Raw genomic sequence first — 23,012 nt, 5'->3', positions numbered from 1 at the left:
TTTTTTATTTTTAGTGAGTACTGAAGTACAACCCTTGTATGCTAAATTGCTACATTTACTCTGTGTTGAGGACTTTTGCCTATACTATTGTCACTTTTATATACAACCTCAATTTCCTTGAGCCATAAACCTGGAGTCATTATGATGTAGCATTTTTTTTTTAATGACAAGGCTACTTTATGTAGCATGAGTTCATTCTCTGACGATCGAGTTTGTTCCAGGAATTTGTAGTTATGGGCTGAAGATGTATCACGTAGCTCCTTTACTTCCTATGTACACATTTGTGTTTCATGCTAAAGACTGAAACCAAGACCTGGAATAAGTACAAACACCGTGTTGTAGATATTCAGCAAACTGTAGAACTACAACAAATGCCAACCATCCTCTGCCAGACGTGTCATATAATCTGCTGGCAACAAGTCTACAGAGTTGAAAGGAAGATAAAGACAAATGCCCAACACCTGGAGCCAAATGAAGAGTTGGTATTACCAGTTTAATATCCTGTTTTTATGAAAGTCTCCACATTATGGACAATGGCATGGTTTATCTGTAACTTGGTTCCATTTGATGTGGCTTTTGGTTGTTTTACAGTCTGAAACACTTCCTCTCCCCCGAGACACTATGCAGCTTGAAAAAAAAAAGGCAATATTTGAAGAAACCCAGCATCAGGGGCTTTTGGCCTCCAGATAACAAAGTCAAGCTCTCCTTCTGACTACTGTAGTTCATTACAGAAAACCATCTATGAAAATTCTGCATTAATAACTTTTTGGCATCTACTTATCCTAAAACACGTAATACTCATTTTTGTGAGAGCGATTCTTTATACAATCAAGTATCACACTTACGGTACAATACAACTTACCATTTTGTGGTTTTTATGGTATCAGTTGTCCTCCTTTTTGGTCATTTAAGTTTAGATTTTCGACTCCTTTGTATCACAGGTCACTTAGGTCCATTTAAAAAATACACAGCTACACTTAAGCACTGGTCATGCAACCCCTTATTAGTGACTTGTCTAATTAACTCTTTGAAATTATCTTTCTAGCAAAACAGAATGTATCAGAGGCAACCACCATCGAAATGAATATCCTCGCAGAAACTGCATCACCCAGTTTATCCAAAGACCCACACATGGTACCTGACAGAGCTACACCAGTCATTCCGTTAGTCACCGAATTACCTATTATTACCACTCACTTCCCTCCTGCAGGAAATATAGTCAATTCTGAACCCAAATCTGTAGTCCACTCTCAGGCTATCACAGACAGATTAACTACAGAATTACCCACAGCTGCTGGGAGCACCAACAATGCTCAGGATGTGAATGGCTACATACCTTCTGGGTCAGGACCACTTGGAAAGCCAGACATATCTGAAATTAAGGAGGATGGACTCCAAAGTACAACTGTCATCTCCCAACACACTACTGGCTCACAGGATGGAACTACAGAAGATATGCAAACACATGAGTCAGTTACGCAGATTGAACAGATAGAAGTGGGCCCCTTAGTAACTTCTATGGAAATCACACAGCACATCTCTTCAAAGGAGTTGCAAGCAACTGAAACACCATTTGAATCCACAGAAGTGACCATGAATCACAAAACTGAAACGCTGTCAGTAAGCACCAGTTCTGAATTGGCAACCAGAATCCACCACAGGGTCACCTTGAAAGAAGAGGATAGTGAAGACAGAGCACTGACAGGTAGATCTGATCAGAGCCCTCGGGTCTTTAGCCAAATACCTGAAGTCATCACAGTATCGAAAACATCGGAAGACACAACCCACTCCCAGCTAGGGGAATTAGAGTCCATTTCAACATCAACAACTGTTTCACCTATAACTCTGCTTGACATAAATGGATCACTCATAGAGAAAGGGAAGGCACACAAAAATAATGGTAAGATGACTGAAGATGATTTTGGTCAATCAGAGCCTACAACACCCTTCCCTTCACAGCATCTTACAGAAATAGAATTGCTTCCATATTCTGGTGACACAACATCTGTAGAGAGAGTATCCACAGTTATTTATCCACCCTTACAAACAGAAGTGACACAAGGAAGAGAAAGAACAGAAACACCGAGACCAGAGTTGAAAAAAGATGCTGACTCAGTTTCAGAAAAGGTCACCAAGGATCCCTTTATAGGAACAACAGAAGAAAGCTTCTCTGGAATCAAGCTCTCTGCATCTTCCTCAGAACAAATCCACTTTACAGAGTCTTCAGGGGAAATGAGCGAATCTGTTTCCCCAGCATTGACAACTGGGAAGCTAAGTGTAGACCCAACAGACGCAGGATACATAGAAGAAATGACAACTCTGACTAGATTAGAAACAGATGATGTCACACAGTTCCACAAAGATGTCACCACCGCCTATGTGACCTACAGTACTTTAAATGCGGAAGTGGTCACAGTATCAAAGCGGTCAGGGGATGAAGATAACGTGACCTCAAAGCCTTTAGCCTCAACAGAACTTGAAGACTCTACAATATTGCCTCCTGTCTCACTTAGCACTATAGGAACAAATGGAAAGGATAAAGAGACCCCCCCAAGTCTCACGGATGTAGGAGAGGAATATACTCTTTTCCCCGACGGTACCCAAAAACCATTAGAAAAGGTTTCTGAGGAAGATTTAACATCTGAAGAGTTTACAGTTACACTTCAGCCAACTTCATCAATTGGTGGTGCAGAACAGTCAACTTTGAGAGCTTCTACAACTGGAGATGGGGCTCTGCCCACCACAAGCACAGAAGACCAAGTCATTAATGTGACCATGGAAGGAAGTGCTTTAGCTGAAGATAAAGATGCCTCCAAACCACTATTTACTACCCTCCCATTTGCTCACACCTCTGAGGTGGAAGAATTGGCGTTTGTTAGTTATAGTAGCACCCAGAAGCCCACTACTTATGTAGACACATCCCATGCTAGTCCTCTTCCTATAATTCCAAAGACAGAATGGAGTGTGTCGGAGCCTTCTGCTACACTGGAAGATGAAGTTCTAGGCAAATCTGATCAAGATGTCATTGAACAGATTCATCTAGAAGCAACTATGTCCCCAGAAGCTTTGGGAACAACAGAAATTATACAGGGAGAAACCCGGGAAGAACCACAAAGACCAGCGAGTTCATTTCCTGCCCTCAGTTCTACCACAGTTATGACAAAGGAGACAACAGCATTTGAGGAAGAGGGAGAGGGGTCAGCATACACCGTCTCAGAAGACAGATTGGTCACAGGTTTTGAAAGAGTTCCCATTTTAGAAACAACTCCAGTTGGAATAATTGAGCATGGTGTGTCGTTTTCCCCTGGTGCGATAACGCAGCATGAAGTGGAAGTGGGTACAATGGTAACACTGGTACCAACCATTAGGCCAAAAGTGGTCTCAAGTACAGAGCCAGAATTAAGTTATGAAGTAGAAGGTAGTAGCCCAACAGAATATGCATCAACTTTGAGGCCCGTTGGGACGCGTGTCACAGAGCTTACGGAGGAAACTACTGAGGAAGGAAAAAAGACATCCCCAGATGACACAGATCTAGGCTCAGGATTATTTGAAAAACCCAGAGCCACTGAACTCCCAGAATTTCCAATAGCTACAAGTGATATCAGTGTCTTTACATCCATAGACAGCCTTTACAGAACTCCACCATTCCGGCCACCTTCCACATTTACTGAAGAACCATATGTCTTTGAGAAGGAGCCCAGGGAGAAAACGACAGGTGACATTATCCTTACTAGAGAATCTACAACACGACACCCTCCCACCACTCTCATTGATATCCTAGCTAAGAAAACAGAACCGGATATTGATCAAGAGTACCATGTGACCTCGAGGCCTCCTGTAACACAGCCAACAAGACCACCCACTTTGGAAAGGAAAACAACCTTTGAACCTGAGGCATTGTCCACTTCACCACCCCCAGCAGGGACAAAATTTCACCCTGACATAAATGTGTATGTTATAGAGGTCAGAGAAAACAAGACAGGTAAGTCTTTGCTTTCAAGGCAATCAGCATTTTATCTTAAAAGTTAAAATGCCCATCGTGCCATTAGATAGCCAATAACTGGAGTGTCAAACATATGTTAGCCTCGTGCATCTGTACAGGAATTGGAAGGATATGTTAAACAGTTTGGAAGAATGTTAGATGCAGTTGTATTTTGAAAGTTGTAAGAAGCCCTGCTTTGTCATCTAATACAACCACTTCATCACTATTACATCACTACAGAATGTGCGGAACACAGTGTTTTAATTTCAATGTCTTTCCATACATTACTACTCAAGTGAAGCACTAGACTGTGTTAACATTCCATCGGTCTGCAACCATTAACCTTTAGCACTTACCATGTAGAGGACTAAATGGTTTCACATATCCCTAGGCTTGACCGAAAGATCTCTAAAGATTTGTTTGTTTTTTCTCTTCCAGGATTTTGCAGGCTTATCACATAAGATGTGGAATGGGTAATAGGTCTATGTTAATTCAAATTTAACGTCTTTAAGATATTGACTGTTTTCAGTTTGTTCGTAAATGTAGCTTGGACTATTTAGAACCATGTACAGTCCAGCCAAGTTCTAGGAATTTCTTGGAGTCATGAACAAATGTCAGAAGGTGGATTTGTAAGCATTATCTTGTCTTCCTAACTTTCAGGACATGACATTTTTACTGTGATTTCTTTGTTCTTCTCTAAAACTTGTTTATTTGCATTGCTGAGGGCTTGCAGACGTCATTGCCCCATAGTCTTGTTCTTACCTAAAATTGAGAGTATACTATTATGTTGAATTCGAAAAGCTGAATTGAGAATGTATTTCACAGTCTGATGGAGTATTTCACCTTTGTTTGTTTCTTTTAAGTATACTGGTATTTTATTGGAATGTTTAGTTCATTTTTTATTCAGTTTTTTCAGAGACAGAGTTTCTCTGTGTAGGTCTGGCTGTTCTAGAACTCACTGTGTAGGCCAGGCGGGCCTCGAACTCAACAGAGATCTGCCTGCCTCTGCCTCCCAATTGCTGGGATTAAAGACGTGTGCCATCACTGCCCAGCAGGTTCAAATTGTAATATAAGAATTAAATGAATAAATGATTGCTTTTCTGTGTCCTGGCTCAGAGAAGCCATATGGGAAATATATCTGTCCATTAGGTTCTTTCTTGGTATTGGAATATGCCCTGTTGGGTGTCACTCAGGAAAGAGATGGTACTTTCATAGGCTGCTCAGTAGCACCACTGTTGAAAAGCATCGGTGCCGCCAATTCAGTCGTATCCAGTGTTATAGACAGAAACTTTATGGCTTCTCTTAGCTCCTTCACCCCAGACTTTTCCTGGTGTGAAAATATTTGTGTGGCACAAATAATAGATCACCCAACCCTGCATTGCTGAAGCCCATCTCCTCTTCTCAGGATAGCTGTGTAGAGGCCAGGAATGAACCATGACTTTTTTTTTTCTTTTGTGACCAGTACGGTGTTTTGTGAATCCTAAATGCTTTCCTGTCTTCTACATTACTTTCACATCTCTCAAGACTGGAGTTGACAATAGTAGTGTTACCAAGAAATCAAAGTTAGGGCACCATGTTGTTAGTAGAATGAAAAAGAAACAGAAAACTCTAACCATGGAAGGGGTGGGGTGGGGAACAGAGATGAAAGAAGACTGGTGTCAACCTTTGATTTCAGAATTTGAGAAGTCCATACCAATCAAGTACATGTATTCTCAATGAATTCTTACTCCATCGTTAGTGACGTACTAAGTTGCATCAGATAGTATGAAAACGGTAAACCTAAGGCCTCTTTAACAACTCTCCTGAATAGGACATTGTGTGTTCAGGGTTCTGGCACTCAAACTACAACATGGAAAAAGGCCTGAAACTCGATCGCATTCCTGTTCCCCACCGCCACCGAGAGCTGGCGATCATCGGGTGTAAGGCAGAAGCACTTGTAGGATTCTAGGACCCTCTGGATCCTTCTACTTCGCCATTCTCCCATGCTTCTCTCATCTAGAGTCCCAAGAGGATGTCCTCCCCTCTCTCTCAGATTTGGGCCCAGGGGTCCCACTCAAACTAAGGCACCAGCCAAGGACAGTACAGGCCGTAAACTTTAAACCCCTACCCAGATCTAGCCAATGGTCAGAACATTCTCCACAGTAGAGTGGAGAGTTGGATATGACTTTCTCACATACTCTGGTGCCTCACCTTTGACCATGTCCCCTGGAGGGGGAGACCTGGTGGCACTCAGAGGAAGGACAGCAGGCTACCAAGAAGAGACTTGATACCCTATGAGCATATACAGGGTGAGGAAATCCCATTCAGGAACAGTCATAGGGGAGGGGAATAAGGGGAAAATAGGAGGGAGGGAAGAATGGGATGGGATAACTATTGAGATGTAATAAGAATAAATTAATAAAAAAAAATTTAAAAAAAGCAGAAGCACTATTGATAAATAGTAGTTCAAGTGGAGGGTTGGCAGAGTTTATGCAGAGGTATGCCTTTCTTTATGGGAGCCTCGTGGTCTCCCTTCAGCCAGACCTGCATGCTTGGTTTCTTTCCTCCACTTCTAAAGTGGAGGGCCACACTAATTACACATTCTGAGAAAACTGTGAACTATCCAGCTATTTCCATAAAGCAGGATTGGAGTATGTGCATGTCAGGAGCCTCCATGGAACACCAGGGCAGTCTCTCTAGCATCTGTTTTTATGCATTCTAGACACACATTCTTCTTAAAAATAACAGCATGGTTTGCTATTTTCAGAAGCCAATGAGATGTACTCACACCCAACTACTCAGTTAACACGTTTTGCTAGTTCTCTAGCAATAATTTAATTTTCACAATATTTTGAACTTTGCCCATGAAAGCCATAACACAGATGTTCAGTTAATTTCTAAGTCAGGTGTGTTAATGAGGGGAGCCTGGAAAGCCAGTCTTTTTATATTTCCAGACTGGAAAATCCTTGGTGCGTGTGCACCTTTGTGTAAACCTATTCACCCAAATAGAATTGAACCTTCACATTTACTCTGTATCCAAGTATGTAAAAATGCCACCCGGGCTATAGCAAACCCAGGCATTTATACTTTTCACCGCATCCAGAGAGTGATAAAAGCTTGACTTTTATGAAATGCCATGAAACAAAACATGCTACTCAAGGCGTGCTTACGTCATACACTCCGATGCACGTTAATGGTAGGTTAGGTTCTGCTGCTGCGGGCAACTGTAGTTAACAGTTAAAAAATCTGAAGGAACTTCTCAGCCCATAAAGGTTTTATGAGCTGAAAAATGCTGCGGGGTGTGGTTAACAGTGGTTCAAGGGTGCTGAAAACTTGGCTGTGCTGTTTCAGGAGTAATTTGCACACCTGCACCTGGGAAAATTATTAAAAGGCTTTCTTTGTGAACATGTGTGAAGGCTACAGGATTCGACAGTAGGGCAAAGGTTTTTTGTTGCTGCTTCTTTGTTCTGTGGCTTGGAAAGTGTACTCAGGTAAATTACCTGAAATATTACAGATCAGTGTAACTGAATTGCAAACGTTAAAACAGGCAAACTGAAAAACAAAGGAGCACTATTTTTAAGTCAAAGAACAATCTGGAAAAGTGCAGATGTTAAATGCCAAAAGTCTTGCCAGTACTCACAGTTATAACCTCCACATATAGCCTCATACATGCTATCACATATCAGTCCTGCTCAACCATGATCAGCATGCTCTTTTCTGTTTTTCTGACATCCTAAGTGTGAAAGGTAAGAGACAGGTGTAACTGTAAATATTAGATAGAAATGGCATAAATATAAGACACTGATGAAATTCTTAATATAGTTAGTAATATGTGCATCAGTTAGATTTTTGCAAAAGACAGAATGTTAGCCTCTATATTAGAATTTGTTTGCTCAGGTTCCTCATGTAGAATTACTGCCTCTTATTGGTGACATCATTTAGAAATAACTCCCATCTGTTCTACTTCTTCTGCTACTTTTAAATAGGAAAAACATACATAAAGCAATAGGCTGTTTTTTTAGAGCTGTGATCTTTTGTGGAAGATGAACAATAAGAGACAATAGCTCCACTGAGCTTTCTGGACAAACACTGATAATCAATGACTGGATGCTTTCCTCTTATGTAAAGTGATTGTATAAGGAAGTTTTATGTAATTATTATTTTATGATTTGCTTTAATTCTGGGCAAAAATATAATTATTTTAAAATTACATTATTTATTTATCTTCAATACAGAATTTTAAAATATAATATGTTGTTACGTAATTTTTTAAAATCAAATTTTATCTTTATGGAATTTTATAGCCATATGTAACATACTTTGTCTTTTTTTTCCCCTTGGAGGATCAGAATACATTGTTCAATCAGTATGTTACAGGGGCTTTCACGTGTTGGAAAATAGTGGCTGTGCTGGTTAATGTGTGGGTGGACAGGCCAGCTTCTGGAATGCCATGTGTCTCAGACCAGGATGAGAAGGGAACTGCAGATATAACTGGAAACCAGGCAGAAACACCCATTCCTGGGTGAGAGGAATAATTAAAGGGGAAAATATATTTAAAGCATTTATCTTATTACTTTACCTGTATGGTTGTGTTGCCTGCAATTGTGTGTGTGTGTGTGTGTGTGTGTGTGTGTGTGTGTGTGTGTGTGTGTATCACTTGCATGCTTGGTGTTGAAGGTAGGGGTCAGAAGTGGGTGTCAGATCCCCCGGAACTGGAGTCACAGGTGGTTGTAAGCTGCCCCGGGGGATGCTGGGAATAGAACATAGGTCATTTGCAAGAGCATTCGGTGCTCTTAAGTACTGACCAGTGCTCTTAACGGTTTGAGCCCCCCCCAAGTATATTTTTGACAGGACTTATTATGACTACCTTTAGCTCATAGAAAAGTATACATTTATTGATAGGTACTCTTGTTGTCTCTGTTCACTATGTTAAATGAGGCTTCAATCTTGTTGATATCTCTGTGTTATGTATAATGTTATTTGTAATGCAAAGAATGAAACAGAGCTCTGTCTTGGGACATCCTTGACTAAAAGAGCATATTAAAAATTTTAGTTCCCTGTGGTGCATATTGGCTAACAGTCATGCCACTTTGAATGTAAATTGCAAGCAAGTCTAGCTCCTTTGTTTAACTCTAGTGTTGATTCTGTAGGGCCCATGAGCAGAATCCATCGGCTTCCAGATCTTCTATGTGCATCATAATTGGGCTGATGATGACAACAGCCCTTTTAATTCTATTCTCAAAAATGGCTCTTTAGTGAATTCTTTTAAATGTTCCCATGCATTATCCATAACCTCTGTTTTCATAAACTATAGGGGTACAATTTGATTTCCTTTGGTTGTTGTGAGAGTATCCCAGCTCTCTACAAAGGGTTGCTTTCTTCTTCCTTAGCACCTTTGGTGTCACTCATTTGTGCAGTGATTACTAGAAACATATGGAGGGTTCTAGATAGTACTCAGAACTCTTTCTGTAAGGGGCTAGCTAGGGGATGAGATGGCATTGAAGAAACCAGAAGGATAACAAAAAAAATCTCTGCAGTGTCATTTTAAAGAGGTAAAACTGGAGTTTTTATAGCTTCTAAGGAGATTTGCAATTTTTTTTATCATTTCATAAATGCATAGAATTACTTCTTAATGAAGCCAGTTTTCCATATAACATGTGGTTGTTTAATGAAGTGACTTCATTTGCAGATCAATTCTAAGAGTAGTGATGATGTCTAATGGGACTTGGGGTTGGGCATGGTATTAAGATGTTTCAGTACTATTCAGGGACATTGACATATTATGACTTATCCCAATAATAGATGTGAGAAGAAATAGAAAATATCCTTTTCTACAAGGGCATCCCATGAAGGCCTGAGGATCCATCTATCTTACTTAAAAGGGCATTCCTTTGAGAGATAGTTCCAATACTTTTGAGTATGCATCAGGATACAAACAAATACAGTAGCAAGGTTAGATCTGTTGAAGGAAAAGCAATCAATATGTTGCCTCTGAATGATCAGGGCCATGTCTAGTATTTCTCCATAAATGATGTAAAGTTTAAAGAGAAAAATTTTAAATGTAAATCTTACTGCAGGATCCCTTAGTGCTTTTACGTAGCAAGAAAGTATTCCTGACATCCTATGAAACTGGGAATTTAGTGACGTCAGCCCCATGCTGAGAAAGTGTTTGTTTTACTAAAGAGAAAAAAAGAGAAGTAAGTTTATTAATGTATGTTTCTGCAAACATACAGGAACACAATATAATTCTCATTTTCATCATCAATATCTCATGTTTCTTGTCTTTCTGGCGCTCCTACGTCATCTTTTGATACAGATTCTCTGCTCATCTTTTCACACTACCTTCCAGAAACATCCAATGATGCCATTGCACAGCTAGGGAAGCAAACTAAGACAATATACCATTTAGGTTGGTTGGATGACCTGAATACTCAGTAATTAAGAGAGTATGTAGCAAAGAGGATGCCATGCTTCACTAAATACACGAGAGAACAATCACACATTAAAATCAGCAGTATCTGTACTAGGCAAATCCCCCCGCACTCATCTGAGAGAAAACTGTAATGTTTGCCCCATCCTGGAGAGCCATTTAGATTCCCTGGGGAATCCACAACCAAACCTACCTGAGATGCCAGCAAGTGATGAGCCAAGATGCTACTGCCTGACACAGTTTGGTGGACACAGGGAAACCTCCCAGTGCATAATTTTCCAGCACTGCTTCTCCGCTTCTGTAGATCTAAAGAAAGCAATCACAACTCCAGCCACCCCAGACAACTGAACTGAATTGCCAGTTGAAGAATAAGCATTGTCATTTATTTTCTTTATTAAATCTTCCTGAGATATTGTTCATATTTGGCATCTTTATTCTTAAATGTGCCCCAAGTAGTTTTGCTGAACAAAGTGTTGAACATCTACATGTATGTATGTCAAAGGACTGTTGGAGAACCAAAGCAAAAAAAAAAAAAAAAAAAAAAAAAAAAAAAGATAACAATGTTCCAATATAGGGTTGGCTTTTATTTGATCTATTAAAAAAAGTTATGTGTATGAGTGTTTTGCCTGAAGGAGTGTCTGTGCACCACATGTATGCCTGGTACCCACAGAGGCCAAAAGAGGGTGTTCGGATCCCCTGTGTCTGGAGTGGATAGTCAGTTTGAGGGCTGCTAGGTAGGTGCTAGGAATCTAATCCGGATCCTGTGGCAGAGCAGCCTGTGTTTTAAACTGTTGAGTTATCTCTCTGCCCCTATTGGTTGTATTTTTTTTTAATGAAAACTGATTTTCAGAGAATTTCACAGAACATATTTTGATTATGCTCACCCAAATTCTGCAGAGATCCACTTTTTCTGCCCAATCCACCTGATTTCATGTCACAAGTTTGTCGGCCTAACAGGGGGATTGTTTCAGGAAGTATTTTGAAGTCTCATTACCCAAATTACTTAATTTTTATGTGGTTCTTTCTTACTCTTTGGAAATTCTTCATATGTCTCTGATGGCTTGACTATGGTGTCTAGAAATCTCTTGCTCTTTTAAAAGGGCAGTTGAATCTCCTGTGCCCTTTCTAAGGAAGAAGAGTGTACAGTTGGCGGTGTCTGCTTCACTGTACTCAGGCCAGGTGACTGTATCTAAAAATAGCCCTTGCACTAGAAGAAACTTGGTTATCTGAGGATTATTGGAAGTTGAAAAAAATACATATGATGCCTATTGACTGTCCCTGTAACATGCCTGCCTCTTCAAAATGAGGTATTCAGAAGCAGCCCCATTGCTTACATATGTGCGTGGACCCTTCTGTCTGAGGAAACTTGTGGACTGAGAAACAGGGGCTTGGTGTAGGGGGGAGGGGCTCAGCATAAAAAGGCTGTCAGGGTGAGTCAACACGCTTGAGTGATGCTCCAAGAAGGCTGTGGCTAGCTAAGTCATAAAGAGGTAAGGGTCACAGAACACAGTCATCTCCCAAGCTTTGATCTTGTTCATCTCGATAGTGTTTGGGAGGACTGTATTTACATAAACATCATAGGCTACCTGATCATTAAGGGAATAAAGGGGCAAACGTATCTAGCAACATTTGGGAGAGGTATTTGTATATTGATTTCTAATGTTGCTATTTAAAATACTAAGCTGGAACAATTCATATTGTCCCAGAGATAATACATATATTTTTTAGGACTCAGGATATCTTAAGCAATTTGATTAGAAATCAAATGTGGTTTTTTTTCCCCATAAAGTGCTAACTTATTATCATATTTAAATTAAGAACCGAGGGAAGAAAAGATTCATTTGTATGGTACTTGGATCTTCAGATATATGGAAATTTGACATTGGGAAGCATCCCAGGCTTCTCTTTAAGGTCTGCAAGTACCTTAAGGCACCTTCAGTGCCGATTTCATTTTTGGAATACGAAACCTGATATTTTTTGATATATCTCAAAACCAATTCCATTTTATAAAAGATGCAGCCTAACCTACTTCTGCTGAGTAGATTGCAATAGACTATATTTAACTCAAGACTTTTAAACTTAAACTACAAAACTCCCTGAAGAGGGCATGAACTTTGACCAGTCACCTATGCATCATAGCTACTATGCTTTGTGTCTGGTTACAGAGTGACTGCAAGACTTGTGCTACGTCTGCAAAGCTGTGCCACAAAGTACTTAAAAACACTTGGTGAATAGTTTGAGGTCAGTTAGCCATAAAGCCTTGTGTGAAATGCCATAAAAAAAAAACCATTAAGCATGGTACTAGTATATTCAAGTCAAGCTGTTAAAATACACCCTTATAAACATAGAAAAGATTGTACATGCAGTCTACAGAGTTCTGTGGTTTGACTCTTGAAATCTAAGTAAAAGTTATATTAGCCTTAGAGTAAAATTCTGAAATAAAGCACTCTTTTATAAGGACTCATTCTTATAAGAACCTGGATTGTCAGTGACCCTGTTGAGTCATTCTTGTTAGAGTGAAATAGAGTGAATAGTGAATAGAGCACTATTTCTCAAGGAGACATGACTTTGACAATAGCACAGGTGTCGTCCCCCCCATATGCCAAAAAGAAACTTTTCTGGTTTGCCATAATGATAGTTGTTCCAATTCTTTAATAATATGTGTAGTGGGTGGGGGTGGTGACAGGAAAGGGAGACGGGGAGGTAATTTTGGAGAATGAATAAACAAAGAGGACTGAGTAGGATTTGATGACTTGCAAGGAATTACAGGTGGCAACTCAGTCCATGTGGCCAGGAAGAATTCACCTAATTATGCATACGGTAGATAGATTTTTTAAAAAAATATAAGCTCTGCCCCTATTCATGAAATATTGAAAGTATGGGAACAATATATACTGACAAAATAAAATGTGCAAAAAAAAAAAACCCATGAAAATTCAAAGCCCAGCTAGTGAATATTTTCCTATTCCAAAACTCATGTGAAGAAAGCCAAGTTGATACAACGTGATACAACGTGAACAAGGGCCACTTGTTGCCAACTTGTGAGGACAATCCTTTCAGAAGAAAGGAAAAATTCTTCATTCTGAACTTTTTGTTTTAGTTAAGACTCATTTAGCAGGAAGTTTTCTAGGAGTCCATATAACATGAAGAGTGGGGTTTACATATTCTATTAAAATTTTTTGTTAAATAAATACATTTTAGGTGCTCTTACCACAAACAAAGCCATGTGACATGACATATGTTAGTTTGCTTTCCTTTGCTAATCAGTCTACCATCCATAAACATATGATAAACCTAAAATATCTGAAGTGACTCCAGCTGATAAGCAATATTACAGTATTTGTCAAATGAGATTATTACGTATTAATGAAGCAACACAAAATGAAACTCATGAGAGTATAAGCCATTTAAGACAGGTACCTTTTCACCTCAAGTTCATTTTCATGAGTGTATACAAAAGTTATAACTTGATCTGGCCTTATTTGACTATATTCAAATAGTAACTATATTCAAATATAGTAACTATATTCAAATAGAAGCTACATGCGTTTGTGATACAATTATTAATATTATATTTCAAGAGAGTCATCTGCAAAGGCATTTTAATGTGTCCTTTCATATACTTTGAACGTTGTCTTTACACTCTCTTCTCATAGTACAAAGTGAACCTTCGTTCAAATTATCTGCAGTTTCTATTACATCTTCTTTTAATGCTTTCAACGGTCAGTATATGCTCACAGCTATTATTGGAGAGACTCATTTAATCCTTTTCTTCAACTTAGTGTTAAAATTACTTGCAACATCTGTGCCAGAAATAGCATGTATCTGTTTTCTGCTTTGATATTCCTGGAATTAGGCAGGTATCTAACCTTTTTTTTTTTTATGACTGAAATATTTTTAAGCATTTGAATATCCAGATGATTTTGCATAGATGAATTGAATCTGAGTGTTTACATTAGAATAGATACAGATATAGGAAAAACGCATGAAGTGTAAAGGTTAGATGCACAGATAGTATGTTAGTAAAACGATTCGAGTGGTATGTCCTAGCACACAGATAGCAAGATCTTTTCATGTCAAATATTGGGATAAAAGAGAAAATGGAACTTATATAATATATGTCTCCTGAAAAGTGGACTTTTTCAACTTAACACATTAAGACACTTCTACAGGGTTTGCCTTGGTAGTCTGGTCAACACTGCCTTATTGCATAGTTGTCTGGGGAAAAGCAAAGATCATGTGGATTGCCCTCAGCTAGTTTTTTTTCTGTTTTCTGGTTGGGTGTTGGATACTGGTCTCTCCCAACTTGGAAGGAAGCATCCTATAAGAGGAACAACACAGCAGAGAGGCATGTTTTTCTCTTTTAGAGATGGGATTGTAGAGGCAGAACTGGTTCTGGCAAACTTCTTCCTCCGGTGTAAGCCCATGTGTCAGGGATCTAAACTGGAAGCTAAGTCGACATCAGCATTCCTCTGCACAGGTGATAAGGCCCTGTGTGATCTCTGCATCTTCCGTGCCTCAGTGCCCCCACAAGTACCCTTGCCACTGTGACAGTACTGGAAATTGGGCAGCTGCAGTAGCAGGGCTCCATCAAGGATCACTGAGTGTTTTTCTGCTATGGGTGAAGCCTTTAGTTTTCTCTTTTCCTAGAACCCTAGGCTGGAAGCTTTGTTGGCGTATTTCTGGCAGTAGAAAAAAGTCAGCCGGGCTTAGTCTGGTGCCATGTGGTATTACAATCCAAAGAAGGGTTTGATTTGTATCACTTGAAATATGTAATTAGATTATTTACATACAACATTGGGCTTGTCATTTGTTAAAATGTCAATAGCAAGGAATAAAATCCTGGTCCTGGCATAGATCCTAAAAGACAATGATGTAAAGGAGTAAAAGTCTCTTCCTGGTCTTTTCAGGAAGACCTGTACCAGTCCCCTCCCTGCCTTTCCCAACCCCCCACCCCCCCACTTCAGGGAATCCTAGTTTTCATGCCCACAGGCTCTTTCCTCATTGCTTCAAGACTACATGTGACCCTTGTGTCATACATGGGATAGAAACAAACTACTTTTCTGAAAACAGACACTTAGGGCAGAGAGCGAAGAGGCTAGAAGGAATACTGTCTCCGTTCTTACTGAAAAAGCAAGAGAGACAACGCCCAATTATTTTTATTTATGCTTTGATAATAATGGTCTTTATTTCATTTGGTTTTCCGCAGCTCACAGCCTCATCAACTGCGTATTTCAGGACTGAAGCGTCTATGTAATTTCTTTTTTCCCTCTTGAGAATTCTGTTGTCATCGTAAACGTACTGAAGTGTTTTTTTTTTTTAAATGATTTGTTTCTACACTCTTAAGATGACATTTTCTTCTTACTGTCATGGTACAACAGCAAACCTGAAGAGCAAGAACAGTTTACAGAAGGGTCCATCTCACATAACTTGTAAAGGTCCCAACCCCTCTTTTCTGTGCATATGAATGTGATCGACCTTGTCTTCTGCCATGCCCTGCCAAATCTTCCATTTAAGTATTGTGAAAACTCTTTGTCTTTTTTCAGGTCGAATGAGTGATATGGTTGTAAGTGGTCATCCAATAGATTCAGACTCTAAGGAAGATGAGCCTTGCAGTGAAGAAACAGATCCACTGCATGATCTGTTTGCTGAGATCTTACCAGAATTACCGGGTTCCTTTGAAATAGACATATATCACAGCGAGGAAGACGACGATGGGGATGAGGACTGTGCAAATGCAACGGAGGTGACAACCACCCCATCAGTGCGGTACCTCAACGGGAAGCAGCTTGTCACCACGGTGCCCAAGGACCCGGAAGCTGCAGAAGCTAGGCGTGGCCAGTATGAAAGTGTTGCACCGTCTCATAACTTCTCAGAAAGTTCCGCAAGTGACACCCATCCGTTTATCATAGCAGACTCAGAATTGTCAAACGCCATGCAATTTAACAAGTCTAAAGACGCCACTGAGTTGTTAGAAATCACGTGGAAACCCGAGACTTACCCTGAGACACCAGAACACTTTTCAAGTGGTGAAGCTGATATTTTCCCTACCATCTCAGCCCATGCTGGGGAAACCACCAAATGGGCAGAATCCATCACAGAGAGCAATCTAAACCTTCAAAATCCAGAGTACAATCAGCCTAAGCCAATACTTCTGTTTCCTGAAGAGTCTTCAGGAGAGGGTGCCATTGACCCAGGGTCCCAGAAAACAGTCTTCTTTAGTGCTACAGAAGTAACATTTGGTCCAGAGACAGACCAAAGTCCTACCATATCTACCTCCAATATACTTTCAAGCTCTGTGCCAGTAAATATCTTGGAGGAAGAGCCAGTGACCCTAACGGGAATGCTGCAGTCTGATGACTCCTTGTCTACTGTGGAAAGTCGGGTAGAGATAACAACTAGACAGTCTGTAGAGTTCTTGGCGAGTTCCTCTGCTCTTATTATTGAAGGGTCTGGGGAAGTGGAAGAATATAAAAATGAAATCTTCACCATGGTAACTGATTCACCTCCGAGAGATCCTACACATACACTCATCCCTTTGGAGATGAGCAAGATGAGGATCCCAGGCAGCCATTTTGATAGTCCTGCAACTACCATTCCTTTGGGTTCGCAACTACCTTCTGCAGATGCAAGGCCCACACAATTTGGAAGTCAAACAGACACTTCCGAGCAGGTTCCCAGTGTGTCTTTTGAAGGAAGGAAAAGGGAAGAAGGCAAAGAAGGAACAACAGACGCAGCCCACAGAGTGGAAGTCCAATCAGCGGCGCAGTTACCCCAAGAATTAGAAAACTCAAGTGTAGCTCCATTTAGTGATTCAGACACCTGGGAAGGCTTGATGCCAGAGACAACACCCACGCAGTCTGAAAAGGAAATGGCAAACTCTACTCTTTCTTTTAGAGAAACAAATCATGTCGTCAATTGGAAGGCACAGCCCTTTGAGCATAGCAGTAGCAGTCAGCCCAGGGTCCAGCAAGTTCCAACCACTCTCTCGGGTTGGCCCCGCTCTCTTTTTATGGATCCTGGCTCAGGAGATGTTGGTGCTGATTTGGAATCCATGACTGCTCCTTCATTTTCATTAGATTTAGAGTCTGAAACCAAAGTGAAAAAAGAATTACCTAGTACTCTGTCTCCCAGTGTGGCAACTTTATTCCCCTCTGAGGCAACAGGATTAGCTCTGAGTACTGTATTGGGCATAGGAGTTGCTGAAGTGATGCACCAGACATCCAAGGAAACACTGGTTTCAGAAATATCAGGAAAGCCAACACCCCAGCCAGAAGTAAGGGATTTATATACAGATTTTCCTTTGGGAGAAGATTTTAGTGGGGACTTTAGTGAATATTCAACAGTGTCTTATCCAATAACAAAAGAGGAAAGAGTAGGCATGGGAGGCTCTGAGACTGAACAAGTTAGGGAGATGCAGACTTCATCTATACCGCCTACCTCAGAAGCCATCAACCTAGGGGCTGATGCAAAAGGACTCAGCAGTACCATAGCCAGTACCCCAGCCTTCTCCTGGGAAGAGTTCCTGGCTTCAGGTGAGGGCTCAGGTGAACAGCTGGCCTCAGTCCGGAGTTCTGTTGGCCCAGTGTTTCCCCTTGCTGTGGACATTTTTTCTGGCACAGAGTCTCGATATTTTGATGAAAGGTTTCAAGAAGTGGGTGCTATAACAGAAGCAGATGCAAGATCCATTACTTTGACAACAGCAGAAACTGGAAATACTCTCGATGTGACAGAAGATGGGGACATAAATGTAGATAGCACAATTTCAGTGGACTATCCCCAAACAATGGAGCCAGCCAAACTATGGTCTAAACAAGAAGACAATCCTATAAAACAAGAGACTGAAAGTGAATCAGTATCTCAGGAAAAACCCGAAGAACGAAAGACTTTTGAATCTCCCCAAAGCTCTGTCGCGCCAGAACAAACAAATTTGGAACCCCAAACACTTAATGAAGCTAAATTCCAAACTCCAGGTACCTTCATGTTAACAACAAAGAAAATGCACTACACTACTAAGGAAGCGGAGGAGGAAGACATGTCCATAGCTCATATGTCTACTCCAGGTCCAGGGATAGAAGGCTTAGAATCATACACTATTCACCCTGAAGCTACTGGAAAGTCACACTCTTCCTTAGATACTGCTTTAGTGACAGAATCTGTGTCAGCTACAAGTGTAGGCATGGATTCCTCAGTTCAAGAGGAAGAACATACAGAGCTTTTCCAAGAGGGTGTGAAACAACCAATTAAGGAGGAAAATGCTGATCTCTCATTCTCAGGACTGGGATCAGGAGAGGCCTTGCTGCCTCTACCTACAACATCAGTGAAGTTGACTGAAATGGAGCAGATCATTAGCACCTTGTACCCTGAGACACCTCACATGGAGAGTTCTGGACCGAGCATTTTAAGTGATAAAGTGGAAGACCGTGAGATAATGGAAAAGGTGTCAAGTGAAGTTACAACACTCGCTTCTAAAACAAGCACCATCCCTCAAGATGGGAAGCAAGCACCCAACACAACTTTGAATGAAACTGGAACTGAAGAACCCACAACTTCACCTCTCTCTTTCACCAAGCACATGGACATGGAACGCTCTCCAAGTGAGACCCTCAGGTGGGAAGAGGAAATCTGGACCCCTGGACCACAAACCATGACTGACCAGATCTCTGAGGAGAATTCCTCAGCATCAGAAACTGAAGCAGCAGCAACCTCCCCCACTGTTTTTCGGACTCGAACTTACAGCACTGAAATGACCAAAGCCTTTGATACACCAGCATCAAAACAATCCGACTTATTTTATGTAAACTCTGGAGAAGGGTCTGGAGAAATGGATGCTCTTGAGTTAGTATACACTTCTGGAACTACTCGGGCAGCCAGTCAAGGAGACAGCACATTTGCTTCTGATGGATTCCGGGAAAAGCATCCAGAGGGGTCAAGGACTGAGGCTGGAGCTACTGGCAAATCTCCAACAGTTTCAGCAATGCTCCTGCATCACTCAGAGTTCAGGGAAAGTTCCCTGTATTCGACAGGCACATGGCCAAGCACGGTGCCACACGAGAGTCCCACAGAAGGCACTGCAGGTGGTTTGCAAGACCATATCAGATTTGAAAGTTCTACCTTGCAACCGAACAGAAGAAAAACCACTGAAAACATTATAATAGATCTAGACAAAGAGGATAGTAAGGATTTAGGGTTGACAGTTACTGAGAGTGCTATCGTTGAGATTCTACCCGAGTTAACATCAGATAAAAATATTATTATAGACATTGATCACACTAAACCTATATATGAGTACATCCCTGGAATACAAACAGACCTAGACCCAGAGATACCATTGGGATCACATGGCAGTAATGAAGAGAGCCTTCAAGGTCAAGAGAAGGATGAGGCAGAGGTAGCAGCTACCCTTTCTCCAACTGGAGAAGCATTTGAGGGCTCTGGTGACGTGCTTCTTGCTGGCTACACTCAAGCCATGTACAACGAGTCTGTGACTTCTAAGGATGGAAAACAGGCAGAACTAACAAGCGTTAACATTGCAACCAGAATCCCAGTCACTACCATAGAAACAGAATTAGAAACCCTTTTCCCCACAGTGTCAACTCTGCACGTTCCTAGTAAGCTAACCACAGTTAGTCCAGAGGTTGACAAACCCAAAATTGAAGCAATATCCCTGGATGATATATTTGAATCAAGCACCTTGTCTGATGGCCAAGCTATAGCCGACCAGAGTGAGGTAATATCAACACTGGGCCATTTGAAAAGGACACAGGAAGACTATGAAGAAAAGAAATATAGAGGTCCTTCTTTTCAGCCAGAAATCTTTTCAGGAGCAGGGGAGGCATTGACAGATGCCCCTGCTTATGTAAGTATTGGTAGCACACACTTTGTGGCTCAGCATTTAACAGAATCCCCTGATGTAATAGGAGGATCTGCCTCCACACATACTGAAACAACAGCTGCAGTTTCCTCCCTGGCAGAGCTGTCCCGTCAGACACCACCTTCTCCCTTCCCTGTCTACATAGACAGTGGGGTTTCCAAATACCCAGAGGTTCCCCACACGAATGCTCAGCTAGGTCCTAGCACTGCCTCATCTCCAGAAGGTTCTTTTAAGGAAGTCCGTTCTAATAGTGAAGCCACCGTCAAGCCATCCGGTGAAGATGCCCACCGAAGCGAGCCTCTGTTCTTGTCTCCTGGCCCTGCCTTAGACATTTCAGAAGATAAAAGAGAGCCCCAGTTACTAGAAGAGCTGGAATCTTCTCCCACGCCACTAATTGTTGAAGAAGAAAGCGAGACTTCCCAAGATTTCCTGACCAAAGGCAAAGATCAGACCCCGGGAGAAACAGTTGGAATGCTTGCCAGTGTTAGAACAACAGAGAGTGGACCTGTCCTTACAGCTGCGGATGACACGGAACTAGTAGGTATCACACAGCGGCCTCATTCTACTTCTGCGGCTTTACGGGCTGAGACAGGTGTGCTCCCTCAGCCCATCCCACAGAAACCTGAGAGGCCCACCCCGCCTTCCTTGGAAATTAGCCATGAAACATACACATCTTTAACTGGAGAAGAACCCATAGTCACGACGTCTGAAAAACAAGTGTCGAAAAGAATTCTTGATTACAGCAGCCAGGCATCAGTCAGCACTCTGGATCTAAATTCTGCACCTTCAAGACCACCACTCTCCATTCTGGACAATTCTAATGAAACTGCTTTCCTGATTGGCATTAATGAAGGGTCCGTGGAAGGCACAGCAGTATATCTACCAGGTAAGATGTCAACATTGATGCCTCTGTTTCCAAGGCTGGGATCAGTCCCTTGCTTCTCTATACATGTGTAGAGCATTGATTGTGATGTAAAATTCATAGAGACTTTTATATTGTTCAGGCCAAGCCACAGTAGTGAGTCATAACTCGATGCAATGAATGTAAGTATGTACATTTCTGTATGTTACGGAAAGACCTTGCATTTTCCCCCCTGCGTCTTACAGACAGTATTCATTTGTAACATGGATAAAGTGAAATAATGGTCTAAAATTCAATGTGTTTTCATCTACAGCTGAAATATTGCCTCGTTGTGTGTCCTACAACTATACACTATAACTGTAAAAGTGGAGAAAATCAAATTTTTATTTCAACCCCCCCCCCCCCCGCCCTCCTTCATAGAGGTTGTTATGAGAGTGCCATAGTCTATCTGCCAGGCCTTTAACATGTAAGAATAGTAGCTGCTTCTTGCCAGTGCCTCATGCTTGGTGCCATCAGTCACAGTTGGTACTCTAGTGGCATTCTCTTTCTTGAAAAGGTTTATATAGTTCTAACTCAGCTCTTAGTCATAGTGTGTTTAGTACATGTTTGCGTTCTAGCTCTTGAGAACTTAGTTTCTATTTATTTACTGATCATAAGAAGCATAAATTTGATACTACTTCATACAGACCATTTCATTGAATAGTCACAAAAATGCCTAAAAACTCATCCTTTTACGTGAGCTCACTGTAAAAGGATGAGACATAGGTATTCAGAAAGGGCCAGTAATTTGTCCAAGGATGCACAGCCATACCAAGGCAAAAGTCGGGGTTTGAACCCAAAACAATCCTACTCTGATGTCCATGGTCTTTTTACTGCCCTTTTACTGGTATTCAATGTAGCATCAAATTAACAACTGATATTAGTAGGAGTGACGTTTTTCCTAATCTAACCTAAGCATGTTGAAAAGTCAGTTTTTATAGTCTGTTCCTGGAATGCTATTATTTAAACAGGAATAATAATGGGACCCACTAAAAACCACTATCATTTAATGGCTACCTAGAAAAGGAATGAAATCATGGGGTAGGGGAGGGAGGGAAGGAGGGGGGAGGGAAGGAGGGGGGAGGAAGGAGAACCAATTTTAAGGACTGTGTTGGTTGAAAATATGTCTTGTGTTAAATGCTGTACTTTAGGTCATGGCTAATAGAATGATTCTTCTCGCCATATGAATATTACTGTGACACGTGTTTCACTTTGGGAATCAGAAGAATACACTTATGAGAAACTTGAGATTGTATTAAAATAATAATAATAATAGTTTAATAAAATAATAATAGTTGGAGCATTTTGAAAATAAAATTGATCCAAGGTAGTTGACATTGGGGACATTTTGGAGTGTCACTATGTAAATATATAATGATAACCTAGTGATCTGGCTAATATCCATTATTTCATCAGTAAGTTGAAATGCACTTAGGGGTATAGAAATGATGAGCAGGGGCCACACCTCTGGTTTACCCAAGCCACATTATTTACTGAGGCTCTGCATTCTGTCTTCACCGAGCTATACCTGTACTTTTACTGAGTAGACAGCACCCCATGTGGGAGGGTCCAAGCCTATGTGTGGCAGGTTCAGCTTTCCCAGGCCCACACAAACTACTCAGGGAAGAGCAAGACGCTGACAAGTCCAACCTGTCTTGTAACTAGAACATCTTCAAGCTCACGGGAAGAGCTCTTTTTCTGCCAAAACCTGTCACATGATCTCACTGTGGTGTCTTGGTGTCTGTGATGGGAATGAAAACACAGCGCAGGACCACAAGCACGGCCGCCTAAGTGTCTGCTGGATCCTGTTCAGATGTGGGTGCGTCATGGACTGCAAAGTTGTAGC

General features: G+C 41.1%; 1 protein-coding gene across 5 annotated transcripts in view; it reads left to right on the top strand.

Annotated features, from left to right (window-relative positions):
* VCAN (versican) overlaps positions 1-23,012 on the top strand; it is a 96,344-nt gene that overhangs the window by 36,881 nt on the left and 36,451 nt on the right. For 2 of the 5 annotated variants that reach the window (XM_084802218.1, XM_084802217.1), the window contains exons 7-8: positions 1,046-3,982; positions 15,938-21,151. The exons of 1 other annotated variant lie outside the window; for it this stretch is intronic. In XM_084802218.1, the coding sequence (XP_084658344.1) occupies positions 1,046-3,982; positions 15,938-21,151 (8,151 nt within the window). The remainder of the gene's footprint in view (positions 1-1,045; positions 3,983-15,937; positions 21,152-23,012) is intronic. 2 more of the 5 variants (XM_084802220.1, XM_084802219.1) reach the window with 2 other exon arrangements.

Source organism: Acomys minous (genome assembly GCF_964271855.1).
Source record: "Acomys minous genome assembly, chromosome: 11".
NCBI classification, from domain to species: domain Eukaryota; kingdom Metazoa; phylum Chordata; class Mammalia; order Rodentia; family Muridae; genus Acomys; species Acomys minous.
Note: the sequence above shows the minus strand (reverse complement) of the source record. Positions and strands in the feature narration are given on the sequence as shown.